At 34.6% G+C, this 24,825-nt stretch overlaps 1 protein-coding gene across 1 annotated transcript; it reads right to left on the reverse strand.

Moving 5' to 3' along the window:
* Positions 1 to 18,762: 18,762 nt before the first annotated feature.
* LOC107484998 (adenylosuccinate synthetase 2, chloroplastic) lies at positions 18,763 to 21,650 on the reverse strand. The gene is made up of 4 exons (XM_016105540.3): positions 21,255 to 21,650; positions 19,809 to 20,501; positions 19,352 to 19,663; positions 18,763 to 19,164 (listed from the first exon to the last, which is right to left on the reverse strand). The coding sequence occupies exons 1-4, from the start codon at positions 21,534 to 21,536 to the stop codon at positions 18,994 to 18,996; spliced, it is 1,458 nt and encodes a 485-aa protein (XP_015961026.1). The 5' UTR covers positions 21,537 to 21,650; the 3' UTR covers positions 18,763 to 18,993.
* Between the last annotated feature and the right edge of the window lie 3,175 nt (positions 21,651 to 24,825).

The raw sequence follows: 24,825 nt of genomic DNA on the forward strand, positions 1-24,825 counted from the left end.
TATAAATATAAAAATATAATTTTTATTAACAATAAAAAAGTATTAAAATTAGAGTACTTTAAAAATACCTAAAGAGTACCTAATTAATAAGTTAAAATATTAACTAAATTTACATAATTACATCTATTTAACTCTTATAATATTATTATTAATATATAACCACAATTATAAATATTTGTCAGATTGGTAGTGGTCTTGAAGTGTTTCGAAACCAAGTTTTCTCTGACCATCATGCTCTAAATAGACACAGAAACACTGAAAATAGAGAATTAGAGATGCAACATAAAAATATCAAATATATTAGGTATATATTAAAATTAACCATTAAAATCAACTACTAGTATAAAATAAATAAAAATAATTCCATTCGACATATTTTACTATAACTATCTTCTTCAAAAAACACTTTTTATATACAGCATTCTTCTATATTTTTTAACCATTTTAGTAGCACATCCAACCACCAAAATTGTATAGTTGTAATCTATCATTTTAATATTTGATGAAGTCTTTAACTCTTTGGACAATTAGATCGTAGCATATAGAATCCTACATAATCCAATAGAATAAAAATCTGTATTGTAAAATTACGGATGAAATTTTATATAAATAAAAAAGAGTAAAGTACTGAGTTGGTTCTTTAGGTTTGGACGTAATTCTGTTTTGGTCCTTAAGGTTTAAAGTGTTCTATTTGAATCCAAAAAAATTTCATTTAGCATCAATTTAGTCCTACAGTCAGGTCAAAATTAAATAATTAACAAAATATCATACATAACAACAGTTCAAGAACAAAATCGATAATCTGAAGAACAAATACAAACTCAAGAGGCACAAAATCAACCATTAATACATCAATATATTTATTTATTATTTTTTTTATAATATAAATAAAATATTTTTTAAATTATAAGTATATTATAAGCGTTAAAATATAATTTTTAACAAATAATAAAAAAGTATTAATAATTAAAAATTAGAGTACTTAAGAAGTACTTAAAAAGAATTAAAGTACTTAAAAGTACTTAAAATACTAAGGAAATTTATATAAATGTATGTTACCTTTTATAATATTATTATATATGGACTCAGTTACCAATATATTGTATATATATTTTATATAAGAAGTAGAATTGATGAATTATCAAAAAATGAAGAATTAATTTTTATATTTTTAAAATAAAATATAATCCTATTTAAACAGTTACCAAAAAAATACTTGTAATGTATTACAATTTTTAAATTTTTTCATAACTAACTTACAACATAAAAACTTTAATAGGAATCATTCCATTTGACAATAAATGAAGACAGGATTTCACACATCTTGCATTTACTCATTCTTTTTTATTGTATACACTTACTATTTATCTTGCAATAACCATTGTCTGTCCATAATTTTTTTATAACATAGCATTCTTTTAATATTTTTTCAACTATTTTAGTAACACGTCTACTTTTCTAACGACTAAAATTGTGTGGTTTGCAATAATTTCTACAAGTATCGAATTAATTTTTCAAATTCAATTTTTTCTAAATTCTTGCACAAAAGGTTTCAAACGTAATAAATTGTATGATGTTTATAATTTAGTGTCTAATTCTTATCTGATTTATTTTTTATGATAAATTTTAAATATTCAATAATTATTTATTTTTATATTTTTAATATTAAATATTAATTTTTAATTCATTTTAATAAGTTAAACAAATATATTGTCAGAGAATCTCAAAAGTAACGTACATTAAACATTTTGGATAGTATGATTTTCTATTTTTAAATCAAAAGTACAAATCAGATTTTAAATTCAAATCCAAAATTTTAATCTTTCATAATACTTAAAAAATAACTAAATAATAGTTAATTAGGACTTCCATTCAAATTATATTATAAAGGCATTTTTATAAAATTTCACCTTAAAGATAACTTTTTTTTTCTCTTCTTTTTTGTTGTGATAGTTATTTTCTTTTCTTAGCTTTGTAGGAGGTATTTGTATTTTGATTTGATTCTAAATATTCTATCTCAAGGCGGCTCTTTAGAATGAGTTTTCAATCTACACTCCCGAATTAATTGGTTCAAGACATCGGATGATGAAGCACCCGCCAGATTTACTCACTTAAACCTCTCTCCTTTATATAGTAATATCACAAGCACTTAACTAAGAAGTTTTTTGAGTTTAGTAATTAGTACTCAGAGTCTTAAACCTTTCTCTTGTTCTTCTTTTTTTTTTTACTGTTTCAAGGCTTTATAAATTTTTTAGATCTTCTATAATACTTTTTTAAACTTCATTCTCCTATTTTCGAGCTCCCCATGCAGGGTTTTACAAATATACAACCCATTATATACTCACACTGTCAAACTCTCATTTTTTTTCTTAATCTTTCTTGCCTCTAAAAACAAGTTTTCTTCAACTTATAAAAAATTTCATTCAAAAGTCCCCCGTTACATGTTTAAGAATTTTGGGCACAAGTAAATTCAAAAATAAAGTGAAATGAAAAGAAGTGAAATCATGATTATCAACCAAAAACAAATATAAAGAATTAAAGACTAAAAGCAAAGTTACCATCTCACTCTTCATTAATGTCTCTTTCTCCTTTTGCCTTATGTTCCATGTAGCCTCCAACACCAAACTTAAAGTAGTTGCTTGTCCCCAAGCAACAAAGAAAAACTCAGGTGATGGAATGTGATGAAGATGAGTGATGCATGTTGTAACGATCCAATTTTTAGTATGACATGCTCATACCGAAACATCGAGTGTTACCAAGTTGAAATTACACTGACACTGTTATTAATAATATCAAGCCTGTAATCGGATTAACGAAACTTGATTTTTATGAAAACCTTCCTTAAAGAAAATAAAATTGCAACCAAAATAATAAACAGATTGTTGAGTTAAGAAATTAACTGACATGATTAATGATGACAAACATTAATTTATTGGGCAAATTACTCAATTAGTTTTGATGACTTTGTTTAAGTGATGCAGGCCAAAGAAATAATATTGCAGCAGCCTAATAGGATGGAGATCAAACTAGAAACAAAAATGGACTATAAATCACTTAAAGCGCAAATTGATTGAGCAAAGAAATCACTTGGGCTGACCAGAATGAAAGCCAACTCAAGCTCGAATGAAAGTTCACTCAAGCTCATTCCTCCAAGTTGTTGCCTCCAAAGCAACGTTCACTTTTTCTTTTTCGGTCAGAACTCAGAGAAGTGATAGAAAGCTTCATTCCTAAGTCTTTCATCAAAGAAGAAAAGAAAGAGAAAGGCTAAAGAAAAGAGGTTGAGGTCTAATCACTCAAATCCACCCATCTTAGGCTAAGGCAGAAGTTAAAGGTAACTTATTTCCTCTTACATGCATCGTGCTTTCTTCTCCTCTTTCCCAATTCTCTGCCACTCCAATTTGGGATAAATGGAGAAAGTGATCTCTATTCACCACTGCTGAAAATCAATGGTCAAATTTGTTTTTTGGAGACAAAGTTGTAGCTCAAGGGTTTAGTTTTGGGTTTACCATTGAAAATATTTTTCTTTGCTATCCTGAGGCTTTCGGTCAAGAAAGAGGGTCAGAACCAAAGTTCCTAATTTGAGAATTAATGGAAGAAAGTAAAAAAGTATGTGGGTGAAGCACACAGCTCGAGAAGTTGACTTGGAAGAGAGCAACTCAGCAACATGCAAGGAGATACAAAAAAAATTTTTTTGTTCATACAGTGACTAAGGAGAGAGAACCAATGTTTTGAGGTCTATGTTCTGAGAAGAGTTCTCTGAAGAAGTTCATCAACTTGGACAGTGCTTCCTAGTCAAAGGAGCATTTCGCCAGAATGAGGAACTAAATCAGAGGCAAGCAAATCTAGTTTATCACATAGCAAAGAGGCTGTTGAAGCATTAATCTCCTTCATATTTTACAGATTGTAATTTTCTTTTCAATGTTTATCTTTCTGTAATTTCTTGAGGTAAAAGGCTGAATGAGAGAGTTCTTGAAACAGCCTAAGAGTGGAAAGAGGCAGAGAGAAACACTTGAGTGAAAAATCTAGAGTGATTTCAGATTTCTTTAGGTTGGTGTTGTGTCTTGTATCTTGTACCTCTGAGGTACCCCTTTCTTAGTTGAGTGAGCACTAAGAGTGAAGAGTTAGGTATTAGCATAACCAAGTCAAGTTAGGTTAGAACTTCAGAGTAAAAGGATTGTGTCATTCCTATGGAATTGGTGTATGTAATACTTTAACTATAGTGAAAATTCCACCACTGTTGTGGTGGAGACTGGATGTAGGTTGCATTGCACAAGGCAACTGAACCAGGATACTGATGGTGTCAGCTTCTCTCTTCCCTTCTCTGTTATGTTTTCTGATATTCATGAGACAAAATGAAATTGTCTCATAAATTTTTCGCTGCTGAGTTCAAACAGAATCAAACTGAAAGTTTATTTTAAAGGGTTATTTTATTAAAGTGAAAGAAAATCATAGATTCAACCCCCATTCTCTAAGCCTTCTAAAACCTTCACAAATACATACACAAACAGGATAATAAACTATAATACATATATATACACAGCACCCAAAATATGAAAAGTTAGTTACTCTCTCACAGTAATGTACATATATACAACTAAAAAAAGTGAGTCTAAAACAAAAGAAACACTAAATCGGAGAGATGCCAAAAGAAGATGCTGATGTCGCTACCTAAATCGCTGTCAGAAGTCAAGTCCATGATCTTTATATCCATCTCAGGTTCTCATCGTCCTCAAAAGTCAGATCCACAATTTTTATCTCCTCAATGTCCTCGTCGTCAGAAATAACGATGACCTCTGATGTACTATGGGGACTACCATCACTACTGTCACTTGCGAAAACTGTACTACTAGAAAAAACCTGCTCACGACTGAGGGCTGACCAGAAGTTACGGTGGAAGTCCCAATAGGCTCTTTGGTGAAAGGTTCAAAGGAGCGAGTAGAAAGAGACTCTATCGACATATCCAAATCTACTGGAAGAGACTCAGGAATATAGTCATTGATGACAGGGACAGGCTCAGGCACCGCCTAACCATCCTACTATGCTGGAAGAGGACCTTCATGCACGTGATCAAAAGGATGATGAATAGAATCGAGATGAAACCAAGATAGCGAAAAAGCATACCGTGCATCAAGATCAAAGATGGGTGAAGCTAGCGAGTGCTGAAAGGGATTATCTCTAATTATGTACTTACAGACTCGAGACTCTGCGACCACCATATAGAAGCTGTGAAGGACAGGATCCTCGTACACATAAGACTGCTCGAACTCATAGAAAATGACACCCGTCTCCATCTGAATGGAGGTAGAAAGATAGGGGGTAAAAATTGGGGAGTTCTTTGTAGGGTCGGAGTGAAACAATTTAAGTTGCTTTTTATATATATCGGTCACGTGTCTCAGATCAATCAGACCACAACAAAAGAATATAGAGCAAACAACAAATAAGAGCAAACAACACATAACATACAACCACAAGAACGAATTCAAAACACACAAGAAATATGCGCAAACAAGTATGATGCATGTCTGGCCTTAGTGCAGGTAATGAGCTCATCCGTCGATTTTCGACCTGCATCCGACATTACATCCTTACGGACGTTGTCTCTCGTTGCCATTGCTTCGGGATATAGTATTCGATACACTCTTGGATTATAGCGTCCACATGCTCTTGGGCTGTAGCGCTCGTACCGCTCCCACGATTAAAGTGACGAATCACACTCTTGGGCTATAACGCCCGTACCACTCTTCGGTAATGCGCCGGATAAATCAATGACAGGAAGAGTCATTGGTGTAACACTTCAAACCTCGATCATCTTATCACATAATCAAATACCTTTTAAGACATAATAATTCTTTATCCATAATACCACAATTTCTCTAAAATAATAAACTGAAATAGAGCAGGTCATGAGATTTAACTTTATCATTTTTCCAAATATCTCAGAGTTATGCTTAAATTCTATAAATACTTTTAAATATGCATAAATATGTCCAGGAGAATAAAATATATAAATATTGTTAAACTTTGAAAAATTGTATATTCTACAAGTTACTTTAATTAAATTGACATATTTTAAAAGTACTTTAAATAACTCTAAACTTCTATAAAAAAGACCCAATCTTCACTAGTTACTTTATAAATTATTCAAAATATTATAAAAATTTGAAACACTCAAAACTTCATTAAAATTAGTAGATTGGGCACAGTTCTTCCGTTTTTAAAATAAAACTTTTTTCGTTTAATTAGAATCATATTTCTCCCAAAACCATCTTTCACTTTAAACCTTTTATTGCAAACCCATTATTTTTCTTCAAAAACCAAATTCAATTGATTTCAATAAAATTCATATATTTATAAATAAATAATTTTATTTATTAAATCTTTTTCAAAAGCCAAGCCTCTGCCCTTTAGTTATAATTAATTCCAAACCAAAATTTGACTATCAAAACTCAGTTACATACTATTATATAACTCAGATTTTAGCCAATTATTTAACAACATTTTAGTGTCTTATTTTTTAATATAGTTGAAACACAACAACAAATTCAGCAACAATTCAACTAAAATTTTAGCAGCCAACAATCACAGAAGCCCTATGTTCCCTTTATATGTCTCTCCTTGTACGTTTGTCTTTGGTTTTCAATAGCTTTCCATTCAATGCCTGAAAGAAACACATCATATTTAGTGCAAAATTATATTTCACATATATTATCTAGTTATGCAATAGCTTTCCATTCATAGCTTTTTCTTCAGGGTTGGTTGTTGTAATTATATCTAGTTATGCTACACGAAGTTGATAGTGTCATCAATTACGAAATTTGAACAAAAAAAAATTCTTTTAAGCGTCAGCTAGATGATCACCATCAACCTTGGCAAATGATAATAAATCAGTTCTTTAACTTCTACCATTTTACTCTAAAGACCTTACCTTCATTTCTTTTCGAATGTCATTTGCAAGGCCACTATTATCTCCTCGTAGTACCTAACAAGAAATTCAATAACGAAGGATATAAAAATCGATGATAATGAAGCATAAATACCAAAAGAATACTATGAAATCTTCAGTAGTTAATATTTTAGGAGAAAGATTTGAAGAGTGACTCTAAAGATGATTATTTGCTTCTATTTTTGAAGCTCTACAAGAACCCATTATTGTTCTTATGTATATTTCTTCTCTTCATGAATTCTTCTTGTTGATAATCAATTCTTCTTTTTTAGAGTGTAACACCCTACCACACGAAGTCCGTTATAGTCGTAAATCAGATGTGGTGAAGTATTACGACCTCTAGAAGCTTAATACATATGTATATAATTGAAGAATAGAAATATAGCTAGGAACCTGTGAAGAAAAATGACAGAATAAAAACATATCACACTTGATAACGTTGAAGATCACAAGCGTCAGTAAACAGAAATGAAAGAGACGTGTATATATAATTCAAAAGGAATACATAACAACACTAGTCTCGACCTGCGAAGACAAAGCCGACTAGTAAGTATAATATAGCCTAGAAAGATACAAAATACAACTTGGTTCTCCAAAGTCAATCTCTAAGAGGAATATAGATTTTCAATATACAAAAGTGGAGAAAAGTACTACAGAGATCAAAGTAAACCCAAAAATAGGGTCTTCGCTTCATCAAGAGAGCCCGACATGCTCAACAAAGAGGGTCGCGTCCTGTATCTGTAAAATAAACAATTCCCAACACGGGTGAAAACATCATCCTTTCGGATTCTCAGTAAGATAACAGTTCCAAATAGAGATGATGTAAAAGACACGAACACACTAGGCAATCATAAACTCCAATCATTCAAGTTTCAAACCTAGGATCATTTCTAAGCCAAACAGGAAAAATCAGACTAAGTCCTAACCCATTCAATCTTATCAGTCTCAAACAGTTATCATTAACAATACACAATCTCACGGGTATCTAATTATCATCATTATTCTATCAATCAGTGTTCTCAGTCTCATAAGTCTTAAAAATTCTCATTTAGTCTCCATAGTCTTAGCAATATAGAAATATCAAATTTTTTCTTTTCTCAATTCAAGTCATCATCTCTCTAACTATGACAATTGTTCAAATTCAGTGATTCTATATTAGTCTCAATCTCAAAGGTATCGATTTATTCTCAATATTAGTCTTAACCCGGAATAAGTGGGCATCTACCTAGGGAGTCTCAAATGTCTCGAGCTCAACACAGAGTAAGTGGAGCGAATTACTGCATCTAACTAAGGAGTCTCAATCTCAATCAAATTCATCTTTCCATCATTCAATCATATAAATGACAACCCTCAGCGTCACCACCGCCAGCATAAGGGATCTCTCAGTTGTTCAAACACATACAAAGCATTACAAGAAATACACAAGCAGATAGAACAGGTAAAGCAATTAGGTCAAGTAGAAGATAGATACAGTTAATCGGCAAGGCAAGACAAAACACGATGCACACCCAATCAATACACACAAATGCAAATGATGCATGCTTATCATACTGGTCATGAGCTCACGTGTCAGTTTAACTGTCAGAACCCGACATATCTGGTAACTAACCCGGACATTATCTCTTGATTGCGCATCCCCAAGAGAAAATCTATTTGGGCTTATCACAAGCCGATCTCAGAGGGATAGTGCCCTGTCACTCATCTCAGAGAGATAGTGCTCTGTCACCTTACAATCAGAGGGAGCATGCGCAAGACAACCCACCACATTGCCAAAAAGGAACATTCTCAACTTATCACAAGCTGGTCTTAGAAGAATGCCTTGTCACTTATCTCACTAGGGGTATTCATTTCATCTCGGAGGCATAGTGCCTTGTCACCTTTTCTAGGTCACACCGCAACCACGAACAAGCAGGATGAAACCTCCGTCCTTGCTCGGTGCAGGTGCCAACGCAATAACCAATTAGTACGTAAGCGGGATATCACCCAGACCTTGCCATATCAGCCAATCCGACCATACTTAGTCCTCGTCAATCTCGTCATTCATGTCTTATCTCAATTTAATATTCAGTAAACTTGTTACTCACAGGCTTTCATCATCCCATCATTATCTTCAATACTTCAATCCACAATCTTATTCAAATTCAGCAAATTCATTTACTAATTATTTTACACTCACTCTCAAGCCTAGAACAAGTCATCGAAACTTAAACAGGGATTACAAAAGTGAAACAATAGACTGGATAGACAAAAACAGTTGAAAACAATATTTCTTAAAAAAAAGGCAATCGTGCGTACGCATGCCTCATGCGTATGCATGAGCCCCTTTTTGTTCATACATGCGAAACATGCACGAAAAAGAGCCATTTTGGAAATGCAAGTTGTGCGTACGCATGGGTCGTGTGTATGCATGACCTTGCTTTTGTGCATATGCATGACACAAAATTCTTTCACTTGCGTACGCATGATCTCAATTTTCTTCAACTTTTGTAGAATTCTATTTTTAACCACAAACTTTAAACGCGCATAACCTTTTCATTAAAAATCATTTTCTTTCCGTTCTTCGAACATCATAAACTAAACAGACCCAATTTTTATTTAAGACAAGTTTCACAAAATTTGAAGGTACGAGAACCAAATTATGACCCACCGAAATTAGTTAAAAATATTTTTTACCAATTTTCGTTAAATCAACAATTCCACCTACTCCTTTACCCAATTCCTATCAAAACAGCCCCCAAAACATTCCTCCACAATTTATTACCAATCTGTAACTATTCCAAACCAAATCAACCCAATTCTAGCTTATACATCACAATTCATCAAATTATCCAATTGTCAATTTTCACCAAAACTCAATCCAATTCAATTTCAACCCTCTTCAAACCCTTTTATAAACCTTTCAAGATTCATTCATCACTCTCTATCTGTTCAACACATAACCAACAAGCTTCAACACAACAATCCACTTTCCAGCTTCCACTAACAAACCAATATAAACAATATAATTATTCAATCAATTTCAACCCTCTTCAAAGCCTTTTCTAAACCTTTCAAGATTCATTCATCACTCTCTATCTATTCAACACATAACCAACAAGCTTCAACACAACAATCCACTTTCCAGCTTCCACCAACAAACCAATATAAACAATATAATTATTCAATCAAACCACATCATTTCACAATCATTTCCAACATAACAATTATGAAACTTACCATAGCTTACCTCATAGGGGATACCTCACCATATCACAACCTCAAGCCCAATTTTCATACCAACACCTCAATAGGAAATCAAATTATTATCATAATCAAACACACCACAACAATTTAAATCATGCATACTCATACATACATCCATTCAACTAATCACAACCACCACCAATTTCTATCTAATCCTATCCTAGCAGCAATTAACCTAAGCATTCACATAATCTTACATAATGCCTACTTGAAACTAAAACTCATACCTCTTAGACGGCGGTTCCAACCTCGGAAAGCTCCTCTCCACCAATTCCACACCAAAACAATCCTTAAGTCAATTTTGCACCAAAATTCACCGGGCTAGCTCTGCTTCACCCTAAAATCAATCCCGACAAAAATGAAATAATACATTGAATGAAAATAATTTATAGAAAGTATAGAAGAGTCATGAAATAAGTTATTTAAAAAAAAGCCATACAATAAAATAGGTTATGCACCTGAGAGTGATCAAGATTGGTATTAAAAGGAGTGAAGGACAATCCTTCTTGGACATTGTTGGCAACCTCTTCCCAAATAAAACCGGAATTAGATCAGCAGCTGGACCCTTATGCACTCCTTTACTCAACTGTACTAATGCATCTTTCATCTTGCGATATGTCACCTGCATGAGGCATGAGTAATGAATATTTACAGCATACAAGAACTCAGAAGCAAGAAAATGAGATGAAGAATGGATAAAATACTTTCAATAGAAAAAAGTAGAAAAGTTTTAAGCAAAGTGATAAAGTGTATGCTTGCACCAGATAATGATTAACTAATACCCCAAAAGAAGAGCAAAATTTTCATATTATTGTTCCATTCATATATTTTATGGAAACCTTAAATAAAATATATTAAAAATTCACATGGTAACTAACAAAGGTAGATGAATAACTATTTTTTCTGATTGACATTAGTTACACCAATTGAGTGTTACAACACATCATGGAAAACAAAATGCCAGTCTAATAATGCTATTATTTATAACCAATCTGCAAAGGCATTCTATATAAGAAGAGAGAACAAGCAACTGTGAACTTATCAGCATACCTCATTTGCAACCTTTTCCAGCCTTAGGGGACTGTTTAAACCATCTTCAGGTATGTCATCAAAAGCAACAGTTATTGACGAGTTCCGTTAGTATCAAACCAACAAGTCAAAGTTATGTCTAATGCTAGGACCACCTGTAGCTAACAGCATGGGCAATTTTTTTTCCATAAATTGAATCAATAAGAGACTTAAGAATTACCTTTAATCTATAAACAACACCTTGTCCAAGAGCAGGAGAACCTAGATCAGCCTTGTTGAGCTTTAAAACGACGTCGTCATGAGTACTAAACTGCAAAAATAAGACTTCATTAACTCCTGAGGGTATAACAATATTGATCAAATACATAAGAAAACTGTCGTATCAGCAATTTGTGGCAACCTTTTTTGCCACATACAAGTCTCATAATAATTGAAGAAAATATTTCTACTGTGAATAACAAAAGGCGGAAGAAAATGTAACATAGAAAATTACTTAAAGACTGAGAAATGTGAACAATCGAATAGGTTCGTATAAAACTGAGTACTAAAGATAACTTCTTCAAATATGAGTGGAATGATATAACAGTCAGATTTATGAATGCAAAGTAATTGATAAAATAAAGTCAATCATTCACCTTGTGTGCAGGAAGAACATCTCCTTTTGTAGACTGGAACTCAAGCAGAGATTTTTCCATAAGCCCTGTCTATATTCATGAAAAAGAAGAAAGAGAAGCACCATATAAGAATACCAACTGAAACTCCACTCATCAATTATTACTTATTAATCAAATAGCACACTATAAAATAAGGGAAACATAAAAATTCAAATTCCTCATTTATTCTCATGAAAAAGGAAAGAAAACAAAATGGAATATAAGATCATACATAAAATTATCATAAGTGATGAAGTTAAAAACAAGTAACCTGGACATCCACACACTTCAAGTTAAGGATTGTGGAATCTCTCTTTTGAGCAGTATCCAAATTTCTTGAAGCACCTGTGGTGATTGAGCTTGATATCTCAGCTTCCTAAGCGCCCAAAAAACCAAAAACAGGAGAAAATTTTGAAAAGGAAGCTCCATCATTCATCCATTCTGAAGCCACCACCCAACATAAACCATTCTTTGAAAAATTATAACCTTTTCCACTCTTCTAATCACCCCATGAACACTTGCTATTACATGGGACAGTAAAAATTAGTCTTGAATTCGTAAAATTGATAGAGAGGCCTCCTAAAGGTGGAAACTTTAGTTGCAGGGCTTGAGTCATATTAGTCTATTCAGTTCTAAACTTCTAATTCCATTTTGACACACAAAACGAGTATGCAAGATAGGCAATGGATTAAACGAGGAAAGTGAAAGCTTTTGAATAATGTGTGTTATATAGCTACTAGCTACTTAGTAGGTACCTTTTCCAAGTCAAGAAGAGGGATGGTGATAGTGATGAACTGTTGCAGAGAGAGAGAGGTGATGATTCCTTCTTAGTCGCTCCTTTCTCCATTATTTCTGTGTCACACTGCTATAAAAGGATTGCAGACTAATGCAGCTAAACACTGGTATGTGTTGAGTTGAAACCATTTTGGCCCTGAAATTTTTGACCCAACTTGCCAGAATGGATGTGTGATGAATGAATGATGTGTCAAAAGTTGAATGAACTCAATTTGCAACCCTCTTTTCCCAATATGTTTGAGACTTTGCTGGAGAAATTGAGTTCATTCAACTTTTGCCACGTCATTCACTCATCACACATCCATTCTGGCAAGCTGGGTGCCATGTGGATACACACTCTATCAACTTAACGTGCCACATCAGATCTCTGTTAACGGAGATAGCTACCGGAGCAAGCGTGGGGCACAATCCAATATTTAGGGGTGTTAATCAAGGTTCTGATCGGACCGGACCGGCCGGTCGAACTAGTTCAGCCGGGATCCGGCAATGCAAGCAGTCCGGTCCTCCTCCTATAACCGCTCGGGAGAAAATCGGTGGAAAATCATCGAATTGGTCGAGAACCGACCAGTTGGGCCAGACCGGTAAGAAGCAGTTTTCAATCATGTAATAATTTCATGAAGGAAATATAAATGCATGCTAAATTAATGAATAAGTGGGTAAGGATCATAATAAAATCACACAATTAAACACAATATAAACCATAAAATAGTGGTTTATCAGCCATTCATTCATCTGAAGCAAAGGAACCCTAACCCTCTGAAGCAAAGGAACCCCGAACCCTAGCCTTCATCGTCGCCGCCGTTCTGAGGTCGTCAGCGCCGCCGCCGTCCTCAGCACCACCGCTTCTTCCTCTTCCCCGCTTCTTCCTCGAACCCAGGTGAGTGCTCCTCGTCTTCATCTTCTCTGAACTTCTTCTTCAATTTTTGTTCCATATTTCTTCAATTCTTCTAGGGTCTTGGCTTGAAGTTTGGTTCTTCAATTCTTCTTCTTCGATCTTCGGTCTTCGTTCTTCATTCTTCGGTCTTCTTTGTATGTATGGTTCTGATTGCTGTGGAAATTTGTATATATGGATTGGTTGCTGATGCTAAAAAGTGGAAACTGACTCTGTTATGTCATTTGTATCAACCAGAGTCTATAACACCTAATATTGTTGTTTTAGTATTTTGCTGTTTTGTAACTGTTACTCTGTTTTAGTCCAGAACACCTAATATGCTAGAAACTTACTCTGTTATGTAACTATTACTCTATTTTAGTGTTTTGTTGTTTTGTTAATGCTGGAAACTTACTCTGTTTTGCAATATTGTTGAATGCTGTAGGCAGAATTTAGATGTGGTTTTTCTGTTTTTAATTGTGTTGTGGCTCCTGCTTTAGGTTAAGAACATGGTTGAAATTTAGATATGGTTTTATTAATAGAATGAATGGTTGAAATTGTTGGTTAAATCATTGATTTCGTGTTGTTGAAATTGTTAATTAAAATGGATTTGTTATGATGTTGTTGCCTTTTTTAATTTTTAAGTATGATGTTTCTGAAATTTTGTTGAAATAGTTATTGATTTCAGGGTTTAGAGTGATTATTTGTTGCTGGTATTTAACTTTTGTTGCTGCTGCTTTTTTCTTTCTGGCTCTATTAAGTTGCTACATTCAAACTTGTGCATTAGCCTGTTCATCTTCACTTGCAATAACAAAAAACTTCTCATTTAATGATCCATTAACTACCTCATTTTCTGGTACCATTCCTTTTGTTATGGCTTTAGCTTAAGAAATTGGAGGGGCTGGGTGAGGAGACATTGATGCCTCAGAAGACACCACCACCATCAACATATCCTTGTTACTTGAAGGTTTTTTTAGCACAATAGTTGAAATCACAATCATAATTACATAATATGTTTAAATAATTATCCCAAAAAAAAAGAAACTCACAAGAACATCTTGAGGTTTTGATGATTGATAAATCTTTATGTTAACATTTAATATTTGATATTTCTTTATACTATTTAACTTGAGTTTGAGTTTGTATATTAATAAGATTATATGAATTTGATTGATGATATTTAATGTAGTTTTTTAAATTTGAAAACTATTTTTTCGGTTGAATCACCGGTTAGACCGATTAGACCAGTGAACCAGTAACTAGAACGGTTTAATGATCAGTCCGATTTTTCGAACCTTGGTGTTAATTGGGTAACTATAAATTTGGGGGTCAAAATTGAGGTCGGTCGAAAATTTCAGGGGGCTAAAATGGATTTCAACTCGATATGTGTTAGTCTTATTTCATTTTAACCACCTTTCTTGTGAGAAATTTGTATCTTATTTTGCACTCAATTTTATTTTGAATTTTTTTTCCAATTTAAAGTTTATAAGTTTTTTTTTCTGATTAATAGGAAAATAAAATTAAAATATATATTAATCATTAAAAAAATATTTTAATCTTTTCAACTCTTATACACTAATGTCTAAATCAAAGAAACGAATAACATTTTAATTTTAGTTATTAGTTAAATTATTTTTTTCTCCTATTCTCATGTCTATTTAAGCAAATAAATGACCTAATTATAAAATAAGTTATTTTTCTAATTACTAAAATGTGTTGCACTGTTGCCAAACAAATCAATATCAAATCGTTTTGGGACTTGTATATGGTTGTGAAACATAACATGAGAATAGTTGTGATGAAATAAAATATCACCTATGATAAAAATATGTGTATCAGTTAAATGATATTGCCCAAATTCTTCTACAATTTGTCAATTTCTCCTCAGTTAATATAAATAACTTCCTTTTGCAACTTCTCCTCAATTAATATAAATAAGGTTTAATTATTCTGAAAGTTCCTAAAATTTTATCAAATTTTTAATTAGGTTCCTATATTTTTTTTTAATTGGATTTTTATACATGATTTTTTTTCAATTTAGTCCTTATTAACATTAAACGTCAAAAAAAGTTAGTGAACTGTGAAATTACTTGTATATCCCTGAAAAGAAAGAATAATATATAGGAACACAATTGAAAAAAGAAAAAGTATAAAGACCTAATTGAAAATTCGGTAAAACTATAAATATTTAATAAAAGATATCCCAATAACATTGATGAAGTGAAACAGATAGTAACAATAAATATATATAAAATTCAGTTTTTATCATTCAAGTATTCATTATGATCATGTAATATTTTACATTTATAAAGATTCATAAAATATAGTTTGTGTCTTTATTGAAATTTGAAATCTAAAAATGAAAACTATAAAAAAAGTAGTTTCAGTATACTGGAAATCAGTTCTTGTGTTGCATCCTCCCACTCTTTGAACCAGCATAGGGATCAACAATAACGTTGATAACGGCTAGTTTCCAAGTCGAGAAAGATTAGACTTGAGTTTATCAGATGTCCCAACAAGATAGCCCTTTCCACCAAAAGCTTCGATCAAAGCATGGTAGCCAACTTTTGGAAGAAAGAAAGTCAGAGTAGGATCATCTTTGTGAGGTCTATTTATCCTTTTTTGGGGTCTCCGGTCACATCCATATACACCTCTGTTGTTGAAAACAATCACTACTACAGGTTTGGATTGAAAAACAAAAAAAAAAGAATTAATCATCACACAATTGCAAGAGCAATTTATTACATATAAAAACAAATATACACAATCATATATGATCATATCAACATAATGAAAGAACTTGCATATGACATATGGTAACAAGAACCATTGATATAGTAATAACTAAAATTGTTTAAAAAAACTGATTTCTATATAGTTCTTCAAATAAGAGAATCAATTTGACCGACAAAAATTTAAAAGTAAGTATATTGAAAGTATGAATTTTTTCTATATTTAGGCTAGAACAAGCAATACATATTTTCTTAAGTATCAACAAAAGACAAGACACAAACAGTCCAGAATTTTCTCTCCACATTCCTGGACACTATGCCTCATGATATGTTATGCTGTTTTATAACAAACTTTTAATAAAAGAAAATTTTTTTACATATCTTATAGTCCTTCAAGTTTATAATTGATGAAAAAAATTCACAGAAATGTCTTAGAAGTACAGTGATAAGCTGACAAGTAAACTACCTTACATTGTGAGAATTAGCATCACTTTCTTCACTGCTACCTTCACTTGCTATAAGTTCATAATCTGACCTCAATGAAATTAACAATGACATTCAGGTCAGATTTAGCATCTTTCAGAGCTAAGAGCGCTTCTAAAATCATTATATTGTACCTAGAGAGAAGATAAACAAAAGCAACTAAGTCTCAGAACAATTCAAAAGTAACAAAATACCTTTCTTATTTTGTTGAGACATACAACAGTTTTAACCAGAATTACAATTTTAATCCACATCATTTAATTGCAATAATCCATATAAAATTAGTGACATCAATTTGCATACTGCAGAGAATTCTTGGCATCTTTGTCATTTTGAGAGAAATCACCCACAGCAACAGAAGGATCAGGTTGATGAATCATAGTGGTGACAGGGATAGCATCTTCCCATAAACAACAATGGCATTACCAACTGGGTAGCAGGGGCCGCAACTTTATTCTAGGAATCCTAGATTTTTCTTTGGATCATCATTGCTAACGCTCAAATTTCGCCACTTATCCTGAATTACGACAAAAGAACAAAAATTCAAAATCCTAAACCTTTGACTCAGTTTTCTCACATTCAAATTTCACCATTTATCCAGAAAACGGAATACATGAAGGAAAATTAGGCACATTGCGGTGAAATTTAAAACCCTAAATTGAGATAAGATGCAAAATTGAAAAGGCTAATTAGGAGAATTTTGCACCTTAAGGTCGATGTTGGAACGTGAAGTGAGAAAGGGTGCGAATTGGGGATCTTTGAGAATCTGCTTCTGATTACTCATTTTTTGATTTCGTTCTTCTTTCTTTCTTGAATTCTTCAGCTCAATGAATTCAGTTTAAGAGAAATTGAAGAGCTTCCTCCAAAGCTGTGGAGGTAACCAAGACTTCGATAGTGGCGTCTGTGTTATAGAGTTGCCACTAACAGCGTAGAGCAGTGCAGCACAGACCAAGGACGACGGACAACGACCAATGCTCACGCCACCAAGGACGACGACAACACAGATGGATGACGACACCAGCGAACAGAGGAGAAACAAGCCCTGGCTAGAGTTCTACAAAATGTCAAGGGTAGTTTTGGGATTTTGAAAAATTGGAGGTGGGTTCAGTTTGCTTTTTTTAACCCAATTATAACAATATTCGTTTTTTTAACAGAATATTCTATTATCTCAAACGATTTGTCACGACAGAAACTAAATTGGAAAAAAAAATTAACGTCTAGGAATCCAATTGAAAAAAAAAATATAGAAGCCTAATTAAAAATTCAATAAAACTACAGGAACCTGCAGAATAATTAAACCTATAAATAACTTCCTTTTGCAACACATTTATCACACATCTTCTATCATTCATCTACATCTCACATACAACTGTCTCCTTACTTTGTTTTTATTGCCCAAGGTAGAAATTAACGTAGACAAATTGTTTGATAACACTGTATCTTATACTTTTTAAGAAGGGTAAAGTATATTTTTTGTCTTTGAAGTTTGACAAAAATTTTAAAAATATTCTTAAGTTTTATTTTGTTTTAATTTTATTCAAAAAAATTTCAATTTACATCAAATATATCTGTGAAGGTTAATTTTTCAAAAAATTTAAAACCAATTCAACAACAATTTCATAAAAATAACTCTCATCACAAGCAAATTAAACATAATATCATGCATTATTGTTAGATTGGTTTTAAATTTTTTAAAAATTTAACTGTCAACAGTATATTTGATGCAAATCAAAATCTTCGGAAACAAAATTGAAACAAAATAAGACTTAAAAGTATTTTTAAAATTTTTACCAAATTTTAGAGACAAAAAATATACTTCACCCTTTTAAGGAATTTAAATTTTTCGTTCCTCACTCCTAAAATTGAACAAGTGAAACCAGTGGTAAGTGATAACTGATAACCGAAAACACATATCAGATGTAACAAGATCACAACACTGAAACTATGGAGAACCTATCGAGAATGAAAAGTCCCTGGTGTTGTTAAAAGTACAACATTACTTCAACTGCAAAATTATACGGTAAATCCCCCATATCAAATTACTGCAGAAATCTAACAATACCACTGCTTATAGATAACAGAATAATACATCAATTAGGCAAATCCTCACTAGTCACTATGAATATGTTTCATCCCAAACCTCCAAAAGTTGGAGGGAACAAGTTACTTCTTCCACAAAAAAACCTCAATTTGCCTTTAGAAGCATGAAAGCACAACTGTGACATCTGAGGAATGAGTAATAGATCACTTGAATATGAGGGCGTCGCGTCCTGGCCCAACACCAATGTAGTGAATGGGGACACCAACAAGTTCTTCTATCCTTTCCACATACTGCTGGGCAACCTTCGGAAGGTCAGAATATTTTCTGATCTTAGAGATGTCAGATTTCCATCCAGCAAGTGTTTCATATTCCACCTGCAACATTAAGATAAATAATTATAAGAAAATACATTTCAAATTCCAAGGCAATAATAAACCACATCTATCGTTCATGAACCTTACAACTTCACATTAAGAGTCGTGTTAGTTTATAAATAATAACATGAAACAAAAGAAAACAGGAATGTGCAGCCATAGAGGAACAAAGATAGATGAAGTCTACCTCCAATTGCTCAAGAAGACGGAGATCTGAAGGGAATGATTTGACTGGTGTACCATCAGCATGTTTATAAGAGACTCCTAACTTTATCTCATCAAGATCTGATAAAACATCTAGCTTAGTGAGATTCAACGATGAAAAACCATTGATCTGGCAGGAGTATTTCAGCGCAACTACATCAAGCCAACCACATCGTCGAGGACGACCAGTAGTTGTACCAAACTCTTGCCCAGCAAATCTAAGGAGATCACCCCCTGGACCCAAAATTTCTGTTGGAAAGGGACCAGAACCAACTCTTGTAGTGTACGCTTTCACCTGCAAATTTCAAAATAAAACTTAAAGAAACCATTCCACAGGTGTCGATTAAGCTTAAATTGCAACATTAAGTGCGCTTGTTTGAACTTAAAAAAGAGGTGTTTTGTAATGTAATAACTTCAACATAAGATAAACATCCACATACCACTCCTATTAAGTCACCAACAACTCTTGGAGCAATACCAAGACCAGTGCATATCCCACCAGCTGACGGGCTAGACGACGTAACAAATGGATAAGTTCCAAAATCAATGTCCAACATGGTTGCTTGACCTCCTTCAACCAAAATCTTCTTCTTTTGTGTTATAGCATCATTCATGACATGCACAGTATCTGCAATAAATGGTTCCAGCCTCTCAGCATATCTCTTGTACTTTTCTACTTCTTCCTTGAGCATTTCTGGACCATATTTAAAATCTTTGAACCTTGATGCTGCATCTGATAACAAAACATCAAGCTTCTGCGGGAAAGTATCCATGTGCCTCAAATCACTTACCCTAATACCATTACGGTTAGCCTTGCTAGCGTAGCATGGCCCAATGCCTCTCTTGGTCGTGCCAATGAAAGATTTAGCAAGTTCGGCTTCCCTTAACCCATCAACTTCTTGGTGGAAATCAAACAACAAGTGAGCACGATCAGATATCAAAATCCTCCCCTGGCAAGAGACCCCACTCGATTCAAGGCCATCAATTTCCTTAAAGAGCCCCGGAAGATGCACCACAACTCCATTCCCAATAACACAAAGGGTATCCTCGTTAAGAATACCAGAAGGAACAAGATGAAGAGCAAACTTCTTTCCTTCTGCATTGTAAATGGTATGCCCAGCATTAGCTCCACCCTGATAAAACATAATCACAAATTATCAGAGCAATATAACAAAAATATTTGGAAGGCAATAGAAAATCAGCCCAAAATTATCTTATTTTGCATCTCTTAATTTATTTAGAATAATTGAATAATATTAGATGTAATTATAGATGTTACATGCATAAAATATACATGTTAAATTAAATAAGGTAATTTTGGTTATTATCTCCGCAAAATAATAGTGATTAGCAACACCTAGTGAGACCAAATATTACAACAGACCATCAAAATTCAACAGGGTAGCTTCTACTGAGCAAGCATGCAAAACAACAAAAGTGTTCATTCACTCTCCTTATCTTACCAACCAAATTTACAGAAACTTAAATCATTTCAAACGTTTTAGGCAACGCAATGATTCATTCAGTTCTATTTAGCTAGCAAGTGGGTTTATCAAGCAGAAACAGCTTCAATTACACAGCTTCGATTACACTGTCGCAACAACCACCAGAACAGAGCAAAATCAACCACACAATAATTTAACAACTATCTTTGCACCGAGTGAAACGATTCCACCACCAAAAACCAAAATAAACAAACAAAACACTTTTTAAGAGAAAAAAAGAACACTATTTTTTGATTTAGAATATCCAACACCACCAATACAACTTCAGCATATATCAATTTCACCGAGTTTCCAGAATTATTCACGATTTGTGTGATAGCGAAGAGGGATAAAAAGGGAAGAAGGAAGGAACTTTGAGAGGAATAAGAGGGGGAGTAGTACCTGACAACGAGCAACGACCTCGAAGTGTTGAGCTAAGATGTCGACGAGCTTGCCTTTGCCCTCATCGCCCCATTGGCAACCCAAGACGCCAGAGACCTGACTGAGAGACCCGATTCGACCGTCGGAGGATTGGGCGGTGGCGAGCTTGGGCGGAAGAGGAGGGGCTACGGACTTGGATGAGCATACGACGACGTTTCGAGATGTGCAACGGAGAAAGGAGAATGAAGGGCGTTGAGGGTTGAAGAGCGTGTGGGAATCCAGTGTAAGGTGTGAGATGTTCATTGCGTGATGATCGTGGTGGTGGCGGGCAAGAAAAAAGCGAGTGAGTGAGAGACGAGAGGAGGAGGCTGCGTTGTGTTGATGTTTTTACTTGGATTCCTTTTCCACTCTCTTGCACGTAAATGTCACGGGTTAATAACTTTAGAATTTAATTTTCTAGTTTTACTAAATAAAATTAGAGTAAAGGACAAATCCGTCCCTGAGGATTTTTTCGCGGACATTTTCGTCTTCTAGGGTTGAGAAATACGGTAATGTCCTTGAGACCCCAGAAAACTGGACATTTTTACCCCTCTGTCATAGTGTCTCTGTTTAGTCTCGACGGAAAACGGTGACGTGGCTCGGTGGCGCTGAGCTGGCCGTAACGGGCTGCCACGTTGGCTGGGCTTTATAAAAGAGGACAAATATGTCTTCCGAGCCCAAAACGCTGCCGTTTCTCCCCCATCCCCTATCTATGAAATCCTTGAACCCTAATCCCTCTGATGCAGTCTGAGAGTGAAGCGGTTGAAGGAAGAAAGGGAGCATTGCGACCATGGCATCCGAAGGAGTGTCGTCAAGCTCGAGAAGAGGCCCAGTTCCAAACGGCAATAATGGAAAAGAGGGTGTGTCACCAAGGTGCTTATGTGGAGAAAACGCAATCATGTTCATGTCGAGGACCAACAGCAATCCGAACAGATTGTTTCTTGGATGTCCGTTTTACAAGGTAAGCAAAGGACATCTGTGTAACTTGGGTTGTGTTAGGGTTTATCCTCAATTCCAACCTTTTGTGAGCCTTGAGGATTGATTTTGTGCAGGTAAAACAACTATGTTGCAAGTTTTTTTTGTGGCTGGACGAGCACGTAGCCGGCCTTGGAGCTGGTGTTACAAGGTACCTGGGACAGGAGCAAATTCTGCATGGTGGAGAGCATCTCAGGATGAAAGACATGGAAACAGGATATTGTTGTTGGAGAAGAGGATAGAAGTGTTAGAGGTTAAAAAAAATCGAATTGGGTGGAGCATATATGTGATGTTTGTTGTCCTGATTTTTGCTTTATTTAGTTGCAAAGAATGATGTAAGATTGGTAAAAATGTTGTCAACGAAATGTATTAATCGTTTGTGCATCTGGAATCACTTTTGGTCATGTTTGTGACTATGTTTGTATGTAACTAAAGTTCGGAAAATCACAGGAAATAAAAGTGTCAACAACTGATATTTAGAATGCAAAAGTATACATTCATCATGTAAACTGACATCAAAATAAAAGGAATGCTACCATTAACATCTCCTTACTTGAGAAGTGCTGTTTTAACTCAAAATAAAGACCCAAATCAAAAAAAAAGAAATTGTATCTAGAGTTTGTGGTTGTCAGTTACATTGAGTCACAGGTAAACAAAAAAAAAATTCATAATATCGTCAGCCTTCACTCATGTTGATTCCTTAGATGCTGGGTCAGCATGTGTTGTTCTTTGGGAGACTTCCTGAGCTTCTGCTTCTAGGGTTGTGCTAGACTGTCCTTGAAATAGTGATGCCGGTGGCCTGAAGATCTTCTGCTTTGGTCTGAATTTTGATGGTTTAGGGCGAGAAGTCTTGCTAACCATCTCTGGAGCCTTGCCTGGAGCATTACATGCAGGGGTTGGCCTTTGGACTGGTGGCCTGAACGGAGTGACTGTTGGGACTGGTGGTGCTACCACAAGTGTGGATCTAGTAACCATGCGTGGGGATGGTGCAGCAGTTGCATGAGTTGGTCCTGCTGCACTCATAAACTGCAAGCACGAGGAGAGCAAGTAATGGGAAAAAATTAAATCACATCAAGTCTACCATCAAACAACAAGGTATATCAAATTCATCTCAGAGCACAAATAATTCAGTTACAGTAGTTGCTTGTTGAACGGGTTGTGTGTTGGTTGGTTGGCTGCTTGAAGAATCCTGGACAGTTAATGGACATGGGGTGTCAGCATGATAATATGACAGATTAGTCCTCTAACTTGTCTACACTAAGACTTCCTGATCCTTGACAATTACGTTACTAATACTCATTAACCCCTTAAGTATATGACATTAGGACAGATACGTCCCTGCCAAACTAATCTATAAACAAGCATTTGCGTAGTACTCTATAATCCAAACCAAAAATATACAATGCAAACTTACCACTGTGGGTGGAGCTGACTGGGACAAAGGAAGGACAACTAGTTGTTGAGAGCTGCTTCCTCCTTTCTTCTTAGGGATCTTCGTATTAGGCTTCCAGTTGGGGTTTGAAGGAGCTCCCTTGCAGGTTTTATAGTTGCGTCTCAGCCCTCACAACCCCATATGCAACAACATAAAATTGGTTGTTTGCGTCTTGGGCAACTGCTGCTAGAAGCCACCCCATGTAGTATCTCTTGAGAAAGCTGATGAGCGGATATTTTATACGCTTTTTGGGGGTAATTTCATGTAGATTTTAGCATGTTTCAGTTAGTTTTTAGTAGAATATTATTAGTTCTTAGGCAAAAATCATATTTCTGGACTTTACTATGAGTTTGTGTGTTTTTCGTTAAACGCCAAGTTCATGCTGCTGTCTAGAGTTAAACGCCAGAAAAACGTCATTATCCGGAGTTGAACGCCCAAAACACGTCATAACATGAAGTTTGACGCCAAGAAAGGCCTCTGCACGTGGAAAGCTTTAGTCTCAGTCCCAGCACACACCAAGTGGGCCCCAGAAGTGGATTTCTGCACCAACTATCTTAGTTTATTCATTTTCTGTAACCCTAGGTTATTAGTTTACTATTTAAACAACTTTTACAGACATTTCTTGTACCTCATGACATTTTCAGATCTGAATTACATACTTTGTGACGGCATGAGTTTCTAAACTCCATTGTTGGGGGTGAGGAGCTCTGCAGCGTCTCGATGATTTAATACAATTCCTTTGTTTTCCATTCAAACACGCTTGTTCTTATCTAAGATGTTTATTCGCGCCTAACTGTGGAGAAGGTGATGATCCGTGACACTCATCACCTTCCTCAATCCATGAACGTGTGCCTGACAACCACCTCCGTTCTACATCAGACTGAATGAATATCTCTTAGATTCCCCAACAGAATCTTTGTGGTATAAGCTAGATGGATGGCGGCATTCATGAGAATCCGGAAAGTCTAAACCTTGTCTGTGGTATTCCGAGTAGGATTCCGGGATTGAATGACTGTGACGTTCTTCAAACTTTAACCTACTGGGCGTTAGTGACAGACGCAAAAGAGTGATTCTATTCCAGTAGGAGCGGGAACCAACCGGTGATTAGCCGTACTGTGACAGAGTGCATGAGCATAGTTTTCACTG

This window comes from Arachis duranensis, chromosome 4, assembly GCF_000817695.3.
Source record: "Arachis duranensis cultivar V14167 chromosome 4, aradu.V14167.gnm2.J7QH, whole genome shotgun sequence".
Taxonomy (NCBI): Eukaryota; Viridiplantae; Streptophyta; class Magnoliopsida; order Fabales; family Fabaceae; genus Arachis; species Arachis duranensis.

Bases quoted from the DNA above. Each gene is read 5' to 3' on its own strand.
- LOC107484998 (XM_016105540.3), bottom strand. From the start codon at position 21,536: ATGAACATCTCACACCTTACACTGGATTCCCACACGCTCTTCAACCCT. The intron at 20,502-21,254 runs GTACTACTCCCC...ATGTTTTATCAG, and splicing joins AGGTCGTTGCTCGTTGTCAG to GGTGGAGCTAATGCTGGGCA. The intron at 19,664-19,808 runs GTATGTGGATGT...TGAAATTTGCAG, and splicing joins TTGGTGACTTAATAGGAGTG to GTGAAAGCGTACACTACAAG.